General features: G+C 43.3%; 1 protein-coding gene across 1 annotated transcript in view; it reads right to left on the bottom strand.

Moving 5' to 3' along the window:
- Positions 1-13,328, bottom strand: part of LOC144684946 (endoplasmic reticulum-Golgi intermediate compartment protein 2-like) — a 55,998-nt gene that overhangs the window by 16,327 nt on the left and 26,343 nt on the right. The window contains exon 9 of the mRNA XM_078549392.1: positions 4,897-4,995. Coding sequence (XP_078405518.1) covers positions 4,897-4,995 — 99 coding nt within the window. The remainder of the gene's footprint in view (positions 1-4,896; positions 4,996-13,328) is intronic.

The following is a 13,328-nucleotide window of genomic DNA, read 5'->3' on the forward strand; positions in this document are numbered from 1 at the left end:
GTGGGACAGGTAGAGCTGGATAGAGGGCCAGTGAGAGGTGGAGATTGCCAAAAGATGTCATAGACAAAAGGACAAAGAGATGTTGATGGTGGTGATATTAGCTAAGGAATATGCTAATAGGTGACATTAAGGGTAGAAAGCAGGACGAGCAAGGTACAGATAGCCCTAATGGGGGTGGGGTGGGGGGAAGGGATTGAAATAGGCTAAAAGGTGGAGATAAAACAACGGATGGAAATACATTTTAAAAATAATGGAAATAGGTGGGAAAAGAAAAAATATATATTAAAAAATAATTATTATTAGAAAAAAGGGGGTGAGGACGGAGGAGAGAGTTCATGATCTGAAGTTGTTGAACTCAATATTCAGTCTGGAAGGCTATAAAGTCCCTAGTCGGAAGATGAGGTGCTGTTCCTCCAGTTTGCGTTGAGCTTCACTGGAACAATGCAGCAAGCCAAGGACGGACATGTGGGCCTGAGAGCAGGGTGGTGTGTTGAAATGGCAAGCGACAGGGAGGTCTGGGTCATGCTTGTGGACAGACCGAAGGTGTTTTGGCAAAGCGGTCACCCAGTCTGCGTTTGGTTTCTCCAATGTAGAGGAGACCGCATTGGGAGCAGCGAACTAAATACTGGGGTTCATTCCTAGCGGGATAAAATTGAAACATGAAAATTGAAACTTGTTTCAAACTTTACTTAGGCTCGGAGTACTGTGCACACTGCACAGTTCTGGTTTGCATGTTAAAAAATGAGATATAGCGGCACTGGGGGAGGTGCAAAAAAATTCACTGAGAAAACTAGAACTGAGAGTTTAAAGGCTGAACTGGCTGGGGCTCAGCTATCTAGTGTAAAAGAGAAGACCGAATGGTGACCTGATAGAAATCTTTAAAAGTATGACAGGGTTTGATAAAATAAACGTGGAGATGTTGCCACTTGTGGGCAAGAGCAAAACCTGGGGGTCAGAACCAAGGTAAATGCAACAGGGAATTCAGGAGAAACTTCTTGGCCCAGAGAGTGGTGAGAATGTGAAACTCACTACTACAAGGAGTGAGCGAGGCAAATAGTGTAGTAGTATTTAAGGGGACGCTAGATAAACACATTAGGGAGAAAGAATAGAAGTATATAGCAATAAGTGATAGACGATAAAGTGCGGGCGGAGGCTCCTGTGGAGCATAAGTATCAGCATAGACCAGTTGGGACGAATGACTTGTTTCCATGCCGTAGTTATATGTAATTCTACGAGCAACCAAATGATCTGTTTTTGTTGATGTCAGGCAGTGAAGAATGTTGGGCAAGACGTCAGAGGGATCTCCTTGTTCTTCTTCAAATAGTACCTTGGCAGCTTTTGCATCCACTTGAACAAACAGGCATTTTGGTTTAATGTCTCATCCGAAAGACAGCTGTTCCATAGGGCAGCAGTCCCTCAGAACTGCTAATGGGTGCCAACCTAGATGGCACGCTTGAATCCTGGAGTGGGATTAATGATCTGAGTTCAGATCCTTCATTAGAATTGAAATACTATGACATAGATCTACGGCACAAAAGACTGGCCTACACCGGTTCAAATATTACATACCAGCCCTAATTAGCTCCTCCCACTCCAATAGCCTTCCCCCTCATTGTCCCCATCCTTCTACCTCATGTATACAGCAAGGCTTCATTTAAATGCATCAATGCTATTATCAAGTTCATCCACTTCTTATGGCAATGAGTTCCACATTCTCACTACTCACTGTGTAAAGAAATTCCTTCTAAATTTTTCATTCGATCTGTTAGTGGCCATCTTATATTTATGGATTCACTCACAAGTGGAAACAGTTTCTCCATAACAACACCATGACAGCTTCAGAATTTTAAAGACGACAACAACGGCAACTTACATTTATATAGCACCTTTAGTGCAATAAAATCTCACAAAGTGTTTCATAGAAGCAAAATTTGACACTGAGTCACATAAGCAAATATTAGGACAGGTAGCTCAAAGGTTCAAAGAATGGCTTGTAGGAAGAGACAGAGGTGGCGAGGTTTATGGAGAGAATTCCAGAGCTTAGGGCCCAGGCAGCTAATGGCGTGGTTAACAATGCTGGAGCGATTGAAATTGGGATGCTAAAGAGGTCAGAATTAGATGAATGCAGAGATCTCGGAGGGTTGTGGGCTGGGGAGGATTACAGAGATAGAGCGGAGGCAACATTATGAGGGGATTTGAAAACAAGAATGAGAATTTTAAAATCAAGGCATTGCTTAACTGGGAGCCAATGGTCAGTGAGCACCGGAGTGAATGCTGAATGGGAGCTGGTGCGAGTTAGGATATGTGGTGCAGTGCATTGGATGATCTCAGGTTTACGGAGGATAGAATGTGGGAGGCAGGCCAGAGAGCATTGGAATAGACCAAACTGAAGGTTACAATGGAATGGATGAGGATGACAGCTGCAGATGAGCTGAGGCAGGAACAGAGTTCAGGCAATGTTATAGAGTTGGAAATGAGTGGTCTTAGTGATGCATGGACCCCTAGCAGGTCCCTCATTGGTCTTCTCTAACTATCTCTCTTGATGTCAAGATACAGCTATCAAGTTGTCCTCTCAATTCAGCTAACCTCTTTGTAAATCTCCTCTGCACTTTCTCCATTGCTTAGTGACAGTTGTGACTCAGTGGGAGTAACTCTTCCTCTGAGTCAGAAGCTTGTAGGTTCATGTCCCACTCCAGTGATTTGAGAACAAGATTCAAGGCTGGCAATCTGATGAGTGATTGTTGGTGGTGTATCTTTCAGATGAAATGTTAAATGGAGGCCCTGGTGGATGTAAAGGATCCCATGGCACTATTTAAAAGAAGAACAGGAGAGTTGTCCCTGGTATCCTGGCCAATATTTATCCCCCAATCAACATCACAGAAACAGATTATTGCACTGTGGAAGCTTTGTTGTGCGTGAATTGGCTGCTGCATTTCCTACTTTACAATAGCGACTACACTTCAAATTCCTTGGAATGTATGGGCTTGGAATTATCTATTTCTTTAAATTGAATGGGAGTAAAGTGCTTAGGAACATCCTGAGGTCTTGAAAGGATTTCTAGATACACAAGTCAAAACTTTTACCTCAGTGGGTTGGTGTGCGCCTGACCCGCCTGAGCTTAAAATGACGCGTGTTGATGTCGGGCAAGTGTACCGACGTCAACGCGCAGTCACGCGATGTTTCGGTTAGCGGGCACGCGCCAGAGTCGGCAACGCACTCGCTGACAATTAACAGGCCTATTAAGGCTATTAACAAGGTTATTAAAAGAAATTTTTTGCTGCCCATCCAACCTTACGGTTGGCGGGCAGGCGAAAAGACCAAGCGGCATTTTCATTTTTTGGAAACCTCATCCATGGGTGGGATGAGGTTTCCTAAAGCAAATAAAAATTTTAAAATTTAATTAATGACATGTCCCTGCTCATGTGACAGAGTCATGTTTCATAACAGATTTCATTTCTTTATTTTAAAAAAACTCTTCATCTCCCTGAGGCAACTCTGTGCCTCAGGGAGATTATAAAGCGCACACTCGCGTGCATGCGCAAAGTTCACGCTAGCCCCACTCGCACTCCCCCACTCCCCCACCCCACCCGCACAGGCAGCGCTGAGTGCTTCCGCTCGCATTTCACGATGGGCGGGCCTTAAATGGCCCACCAGTGTGAAATTGCCTTCCAGCCTCGATCACCGGCAGTGGTCGGCTTCCTACCCGCCCCTGCGGAGCCCGCCCGAGAAGGGCAAAATTCCGTGCACAAATTCTTTCTTCTGTTAGTGACTACATTTCAAAAGTACTTCTTTGGCTGTGAGCACTCTGAGGCATCTGGTGGTCATGAAAGCGCTATGTAAAATGCAAGTCTTTCTTTTGCTTCAGTGACTTTTATAGTAAGGAGACCAGAACTGTGCACATTGCTCCAAATGTGGCCTAACCAATGTTCTATATAAATTTAACATTACTCATTATTCTATCCAAAACCTGTTCAATTGAAACAAAAACAGAAATTGCTGGAAATCAGTAAACAAATCTCTCATACAACCTGTAAGTGGTAGAGCAAATGAACAACTGTATGTATAAATATAATGTGCAACACACACAGATCTTACATGGAAATAGTTGTCCTTTTGTGTTCTACAACTTCAGTATACATTGAGGCAAAAGAGGTTCACTCATAGACTCTTACAGCAGAGAAAGAAGCCATTTGGTGCCTGTGCTGGCTCTTTGGAAGAACTACCCAATTAGTTCCACTCCCTCTCTTTCTACATAACCCTGTAAATTTTTCATAGATTTGGATTAAATATTGTAACCACAGCCCCTTGTTCTGAACCCCTCAAATACTGGAATCTACTTCTATCTACTTGGCCCATCCCAATAGAGGTCCTTAAAATTATGAAAGGCTTTGATAGCGTAGACATAGAGAGAATGTTTCCACCCATGGGGGAGAGTAAAGCTAGAAGCCATAAAAGGTAGTTAATAAATCCAATAGGGAATTCCCAGAGAGTGGTTAAAATACGGAACTGGCTACCAGAGTCACTACCACTGCAAAATCTGGCCACATATATTTCTTGACTTTCTTTTTTGCATTAAAATTTTGCCTCATTTTTAAAAATGTTTTTCATTCATTATAAACCATGGTGCTAAACTGGAATTTACAAGTTCCTCACAAAAATCTGTTATCATTTTAAAATTTGGATGTCCCCCTATAACTGAGGCCACGCTCTGATTTATAGTTTTCATTGAACCATGTTCAAAAATCCAGCTCCAAAAACATTTGGTTTCAAAAATAACAATCCCAGAATCGTAGGTAATAAAATAGAACTTGACTTAATCAGTCACCATTAATCATCGGTCCCAAATGAAATGTGCTTTAAATGTGCGTATCAGTGAGTTGCTCAATGCTGACTCACTTGTCTCTGTTATTTTCTCACTGCCATCTAGTGGATGGATTAATCCAGGGCTCGGTGGTCCAAATGACAAATGGTCAATTCGATGAGAGAAATTGTACACTGTAAGCAAAGAAATTATGAAGTGTTAAATTTATTTACAACATAGAAGCGGCCATTTGGCTCAACTGGGCCATGTCGGTGATTATGTTCCACACAAGCCTCCTCCCAGCCCTCTTCATCTTACTCCATTAACACATCCTTCTATTTCTTCCTCCCTCGTGTTTATCCAGCTTCCTCTTAAATGGATCTATGTCAGGGCTTCCCAAACTGTGGGCCGTGACCCCCAGTGGGGTTGCAAGATGAGATTTTTGAGGTGTCAAACTCTGAGGCAGCAGTGGCTGCTGTGGAGCTTGGACTGAGTGTTAACAGTGAGCGGCCCCTTTCGACCCTCGCATATTTTTCTAATGGTGGGCACGGCCTAACGGACTGATTTTTGAGGCCTAATTGCTGCTGCTGCAAAAAAGCCTGTGAAAACGTAGATTTTTTAAAAAAATCCTGCAGTTTAAACACTTGCCACCACCTTCAAACTCACTCTCTCTCCCTTCTCCCCCCCTCCCACCCCCAGCAGAAGCCCACCCTATCCCCTGCTCAGCAGCTGAAGGCCACTCTCCCCGGCTCTTGGAGCCCTCCAGATTTTCATTCTGGAATCTTCTGGGATCATGCCAGGTCTGGGGCATTAAAATGGGGCCACACCGGGAAAATGTTTGGAAAGCACTGAGTTAACAAGGTGAGTGTTTGTCCTATAGAAAGTGAGCCTGGGGAATTCATAATGGAAAGTAAGGAGATGGCAGATGAATTGGATAGGAATTTTGCATTGATTTTCACTATAAAGGATATAAATAACATCCCAGAAATAGCTGTAAGTTAGGAATTGGAAGGGAGGGAAAAACTCAGGAAAATTACAATCACCAAGGAAGTGGAATTTAGCAAATTTTTGGAGCTGTGGGCTGACTAATCTCAGGTTCGTGATGGGCTTCATCCTAGGGTCTTAAAGATGTGGCTTGTGAGACAGTTGATGCGTTGATTTTAATTTTCCAAACTTCCCCAGATTCAGGGAAGGTTCCATTAGATTGGAAAATAGCTAATGTAACTCCTTTATTCAAAAAGCGAGGGAGACAGAAAGCAGGAAACTACAGGCCAGTTAGCCTAACATCTGTCATAAGGAAAATGTTAGAAGCTATTATTAAAGATGTTATAGCAGGGCACTTAGAAAAATTCAAGGTAATTAGGCAGAGTCAACATGGTTTTGTGAAAGGGAAATCATGTTTAACTAGTTTATTGGAGTTCTTTGAAGGAGCCACATGTGCTGTGGATAAAGGGGATCCAGTGGATGTACTATACTTAGATTCCCAGAAAGCATTTGGTAGTATGCCACATCAAAGGTTGTTGTGGAAAATAAAAGCTCATGGTGTAGGGGTAACATATTGGTATGGATAAAAGATTTGCTAGCTAACAGGGAGCAGAAGGTAGGCATAAATGGGTCTTTTTCTGGTTGGCAGGATGTAACGAGTGATGTGCCACAGGGATCAGTGCTGAGGTCTCAACTTTTTATAATTTATATAAATGACTTGGATGAAGAGACCGAAGGTATGGTTGATGATGATGATGACGTGATAACACACTGATGATACAAAGATAGGTAGGTAAGTGAGTTGTGAATGGGACGTAAGGAGATTACAAAGGGACATAGATAGGTTAAGTCAGTGGGCAAAGATCTGGCAAATGGAGTATAATGTGGGCAAATGTGAAATTGTCCATTTTGGCAGGAAGAATAAAAAAAAAAGCATATTATCTAAATGGCGAAAGATTACAGAGCTCTGAGATTCAGAGGGATCTGGGTATCCTAGTGCATGAATCACAAAAGGCTAATATGCAAGTACAGCAAGTAATAAAGAAAGCTAATAGAATGTTATCATTTATTGTGAGGGGAATTGAATACAAAAGTAGGGAGATTATGCTTCAGTTATACAGGACATTGGTGAGAACACATCTGGAGTACTGCGTACACTATTAGTCTCCTTATTTAAGGAAGGACGTAAATGCGTTAGAAGCAGTTCAGAGAAGGTTTAGTAGACTAATACCAGGAATCGGCGGGTTGTCTTATGAGGAAAGGTTGGACAGGTTAGGCTTGTATCCATTGGAATTTAGAAGAGTAAGAGGTGACTTGATTGAAACCTTTAAGCTCCTAATGGGTCTTGACATTGTGGATGTGGAGTGAATGTTTCTCCTTGTCAGAGAATCTAGAACTAGGGGTCACTGTTTAAAAATAAGGGACCAACCATCTAAGACAGAGATGAGGAGAAATTTTTTTTCTCTCAGAGCGTAGTGAGCCTTTGGAACTCTCTTCCTCAAAAGATAGTGGAAGTAGAGCCTTTGAATATTTTTAAGGCAGAGCTAGATAGATTCTTGATAAACAAGGGGGTGAAAGGTTATCAGTGGTAGGCGGGTGGTTGCAATTAGATCAGCCATGATCTTATTGAATAGCAGAGCAGGCTCGAGGGGTAAGTGGCCTACTCCTGCTCCTAATTTGTATGCTATTCACTAACTACTCCCTGTGCTAAAGAGTATCACATTCTCATCACTCTTTAGTAAAGAAGCTACCCCTGAATTTCCTATTGTACTTATTAGTGACTTTCTTATATTTATGGTGCCTATTTCTCGTCTTGCCTCCAAATGAAAACATCTCTATGCATAACCTATCAAACCATTCCATAATTTTGAAGACCTCTATCAGGTCACCCGTTACCTTATCTTTTCTAGAGAAAAAACCCAACCTGTGAAATTTTTCCTGATTAAGTAAAGTCTCTTAGTTCTGGTACCATTCCAGTGTTTTTTTTGCACCTTCTCCAGTGTCCTTCTGTATTGTTCTTGTAATGCGGAGAGCAGAACTGTGCACAGTACTTTAGGGATGATCTAAATAAAGCTCTATACAAGTTTGACATAACTTTTCTGCTTTTCAATTCCACCTCCCTAAAAGTGCACCCCAGCACTTTGTTTATTTTTAAATGGCCTTATAAACCTATGTTGCTACTATTAGTCATCAGTGTTTCTGTACTCCAGAATCCTTGTGCTCCTCTACCCCTTTTAGACTCTTATTGTTCAAGGACTGTATAACCTGTATCTGTTCTGATGACGCTACCTTCAAAAACAGTTCCTCTGACATGTCCTCCTTCTTCCTTAACCGAGGTTTTCCACCCACGGTCGTTGACAGGGCCCTCAACCGTGTCCGGTCCATCTCCCGCGCATCCGCCCTCACGCCTTCTCCTCCCTCCCAGAAACATGATAGGGTCCCCCTCGTCCTCACTTATCACCCCACCAGCCTCCGCATTCAAAGGATCATCCTCCGCCATTTCCGCCAACTCCAGCATGATGCCACCACCAAACACATCTTCCCTTCACCCCCCCTGGCGGCATTCCGTAGGGATTGTTCCCTCCAGGACACCCTGGTCCACTCCTCCATCACCCCCTACTCCTCAACCCCCACCTATGGCACCTCCCCATGCCCACGCAGAAGATGCAACACCTGCCCCTTCACTTCCTCTCTCCTCACCGTCCAAGGGCCCAAACACTCCTTTCAAGTGAAGCAGCATTTCACTTGCATTTCCCCTAACTTAGTCTACTGCATTCGTTGCTCCCAATGCGGTCTCCTCTACATTGGAGAGACCAAACGCAAACTGGGCAACCGCTTTGCAGAACACCTGCAGTCTGTCCGCAAGAAAGACCCAAACCTCCCTGTTGCTTGCCATTTTAACACTCTACCCTGCTCTCTTGCCCACATGTCTGTCCTTGGCTTGCTGCATTGTTCCAGTGAAGCCCAACGCAAACTGGAGGAACAGCACCTCATCTTCTGACTAGGCACTTTACAGCCTTCCGGGCTGAATATTGAATTCAACAACTTTAGATCTTAAACTCCCCCTCCCCCCATTCCCACCCTGTTTCTTCCCCCTCCCTTTTGTTTTGTTTTCAATAATTTATATAGATTTTTCTTTTCCCACCAATCTCCATTATTTATAAATCTACAACTAATACCTTGTCAGTCTTTCCACCCCACTCCCACTAGAGCTGTACCTTGAGTGTCCTGCCATCCATTCTTAATTAGCACTTTTCTTAGATAATATCATCACCTTCAACACCTCTTTGATCCTTTTGTCTGTGACATCTTTTGATTATCTGCTCCCATCACTGCTTGCTTGTCCCTACAACCACCCTACCCTCAACTTCTCTCCCCTCGCCCCCCCACCTTAAACCAGCTTATATTTCACCCCTCTCCTAACTATACTTCAGTTCTGTAGAAGGGTCATGTGGACTCGAAACGTCGACTCTTTTCTTCTCCACCGATGCTGCCAGACCTGCTGAGTTTTTCCAGGTAATTCTGTTTTTGTTTTGACTGTATAACCTCCCTATTCTTCCTACCAAAATATACTACCTCACACTTACCAATATTGAAATTCACACCCATGCTGCAAGTTTATTCATGCCCTCATGTATTAGGTCATAGCTCTCTGCAGTATTAACTACATCCTTACCAATGACAGCCACCAAACATGAGAAAACTTTCCATTATGATTCCAAGAAACTTGGTTGAGAAGTTGTTAAACTGAGGCACTGTCAGGTTGATGCTAAAAATTTAATGATCAGCTAAGAATTGGGCGAAACTATCCATTGGTGGGAGTCATACCTAGCATAAAGGGAGATGATTTTGGTTGTTGGAGGCCAATCATCTCAGCCCCAGGACATCACGGCTGGAGTTTCTCAGTGTAGTGTCCTAGGCCCTACTATCTTCAGCTGCTTCATCAATGACCTTTCCTCTAACATAGAAACATAGAAAAAAGAAGCAGAAGTTGGTCATTTGGCCTTAAGAGCCTGCTCCGCCATTCAGTAAGATCATGGCTGATCCTCTATCTCAACGCCATACTCCACTCTCTCCCCATACCCCTTGACGCCTTTAGAGTCTAGAAATCTATTTATTTCCTCCTTAAATATACTCAGTGACTTGGCCTCCACAGTTCTCTGTGGTGGAGAATTCCACAGGTTCACCACCCTCTGAGTGAAGAAGTTTCTTCTCATCTCAGTCCTAAATGGCCTACCCCATACTCTGAGACTATGACCCATTGTTCTAGACTGCCCCAGCCAGAGGAAACATCATCCCTGCATCCAGTCTGTCCAGCCCTGTCAGAATTTTACACGTTTTAATGAGATCCCCTCTCATTCTTCTAAACTCCAGCAAATACAGGCCTGGTCGGCCCTTTCTCTCCTCATATAACAATCCTGCCATCCCAGGAATTAGTCTGGTGAACCTTCGCTGCACTGCCTCTATGGCAAGTATATCCTTTCTTAGATAAGGAGACCAAAACTGCACATAATACTTCAGGTGTGGTCTCACCAAGGCCCTGTATAGCTGCAGTTAGACACCCTTGCTCCTGTACTTAAGTCTTCTTGTAATGAAGGCCAACATACCATTTGCCTTCTTAACTGCTTGCTGCACCTGCATGCTTGCTTTCAGTGATTGGTGTACAAGGAAACCCAGGTCCCTTTGTACATCAACATTTCCCAACCTATCACCATTTAAATAATACTCTGCCATTCTGTTTTTCCTACTGAAGTGGATAACTTCACATTTATCCACTTTATACTGCATCTGCCATTTATTTGTCCACTCACTCAACCTGCCTAAATTGCCTTGAAGCCTCTTAACATCCTCCTCATCACTCACATTCCCACCTAGTTTTGTGTCGTCAGCAAACTTGGAAGAGCATTTGACTGTGTGTATCATCAAAGAGCACTAGAAAACTGAAGTCAATGGGAATCAGGCGAAACTGTCCATAGGTGAGAGTCATATCTAACACAAAGGGAGATTATTGTGGTTGTTGCAGGCCAATTATCTCAGCCCTAGGACATCAGAAGTGGAGATGTTTGCACTGTGTTTGGTACCATTCATTACTCCTCAGGTACAGAAGCAGTCCCTGTCTGCATATAGCAAAATCTGGACAAAATTCAGACTTGAGCTGATAAGTGGCAATAAGTGGATTTGCACCACACAAGTGCCAGGGAATGACCATCTCCCAATGACAAGAGAGAATTAAACCATCTCTCCATCTCTCCAAAAGCATTACCATTGCTGAATCCCCCAACATCATCATCCCGGGGGTTACCAGTGACCAGAAACTATCTGGGCCAGACATGTAAATACTCTGTCTACAAGGGCAGGTCAGAGGCTGGGAATTTTGTGGCTAGTAACTTATCTCCTGACTTGAAGCCTGTCCATCATTTACAAGGCACAAGTTAGGAGTGTGATGGAATACTTTCCACTTGCTTGGATGAGTGCAACTCCAACAACACCATCCAGGACAAAACAGGTTCCTTGATTGGAATTCCATCCACTGCCTTAAATATTCACTCTCTCTGCCACCCTTGCGCAAGATTCCCTGCAGCAACTCACCAAGACTCCTTCGACAGCATCTTCCAAACATGAGACCTCAATCACCTAGAAGGACAAGGACGGCGGATACATGGGCACACCACCACTTGCAAGTTCTGCTCTAAGCCATACATCATCCTGATTTGGAAATATATTACCATTCCTTCACTATCGCTGGGCCAAAATCCTGGAACTGCCTCCCACAAAGCACTATGAATGTACTTGAACCAGATGGACTACAGTGGTTCAAGAGGGCGGCTCACCACCATTTCTCCAAGGAAATCAGTGATAGGCAATAAATGCTTGCCTAGCCAGCAATGCGCATATTGCAAGAACAAATGGCAAAAAGGTATGGGCCAAATTTGATGGCAGCTTGGCCCAGTGCTAGCACTCTCCGTTCTTGAGCCAGATGGTCTGATATGTTTCAGTCTAGTCTTTTAGAATTGAGCATAAAATCTAGGTTGACACTCCCACTGCAGTACTGGGGGAGCACCATGTTTGGCTGAGACATGAACCAAGGCCTGTCTGCTCTCCAAGGTGAAGGTAAAGGATCCCATGATGGCTATTTTGAAGGAAAGCATGGGAATGCTCCCTGATGTCTTGGGCCAATATTTATTCTTCAAATCCTTCAACCAACATTGTTTAAAAAATTGATTATTTGGTCATTATCACATTGCTTTTTATGGGATCTTACTGTGTGCAAATTAGCTACCGTGTTTCCTGCATTACAAAAGTTTCTATACCTCAAAGCACTTCCTTGGGTGTAAAGCACTTTGGGATGTGCTGAGGTCATGAAAAGTGCTGTATAAATCCAAGAGTTCCTTTGCCTTATCAAGTCTAGGACACAGCCTTGGGAGGAACTCAGCTTGTACATGTTGAAAGCAACAGCTGAGCCTTGCAGTACGCTAATAGGCATAACCATAGGGGGTGGGCGGGGGGGAGGTGGGTGGGGGTGTTGCGGTGGGTGTTGGGGTTGGGGGGTGTGGGAAGGGTGCATTGAACTCCTGCCATCTATAGTCTGTTTTAGTGATACAACACTGAAGCCACTCTTTCTATCTTTTGTGCTCTATTATTTTGTGCAGATGATCCTTATATTGTCAAAACGTAAGAAAGAAAAATGCTTTTATCCTGCATGTATGTGTGTTGATACTCTGAGAATTTTATTTTTCTTTCAGCCGATTCTTTTGAACTTATTCCCGATGGGCTTTTTGTTATAAGGTGATGAAAGTGTGAGTGTTGGAGTTGATTGTACAGAGATCGAGGAATACAAGTGCCCTTTCAACGCTGCACTGTACTGGCATCGTGTTACTGGAGCCCATTCCACAACAACTGGCCAAAGAACCAAAACCGTTTTTTACATAGCAAGTTGAAATGACCAGGAACACTCTGCCTAAAAGGGAGATGGAAGCTGTTTCAATAGTAGCTTTCAAAAGGGAATTGGATAAATACTTAAAAAGATAAAAATTGTGGGACTATGGAGAAAGAGTGGATTAATCGGATAGCTCATTCAAAAAGACACAGGTCCGATGGGTTGAATAGCCTTTTGTGCTGTAAGATTCAATGATTTATTCTGGGTGGACAGACTAAGACAGGTTGTCTTAGTTTCCACAGAAAGCTCTGAGGTACTGGTATTATCCCCAGGTCCACTGCAGGTCCCAGTTTGACATCAATATCTATTTTAGAATAGTGCTTGGTTTAACAAAATCAATGTGGTATGACCTGCAGGAAACATTGGATGCCACATTGGTTCTTGTATGTTGCAATGTAACTGCAACATGGGAAAAACAAACATTAATTGTCTCTTTTGTAATATTGCAAGCTTCTTTGGCATTTGGGTGTTGGGGAATAGAGCCCTGTGCAACTCAGCATTAATCCACAGAGCTCTGATTGCGGTATCTGTTCACAGCCAGCAGTATAGCTTGCTGCTAGCTCTCATTGTTCTAGCGTGGTTACCAATGCCAAGTCAATGGTGTGG

This window comes from Cetorhinus maximus, chromosome 9 (genome assembly GCF_964194155.1).
Source record: "Cetorhinus maximus chromosome 9, sCetMax3.hap1.1, whole genome shotgun sequence".
Taxonomy (NCBI): domain Eukaryota; kingdom Metazoa; phylum Chordata; class Chondrichthyes; order Lamniformes; family Cetorhinidae; genus Cetorhinus; species Cetorhinus maximus.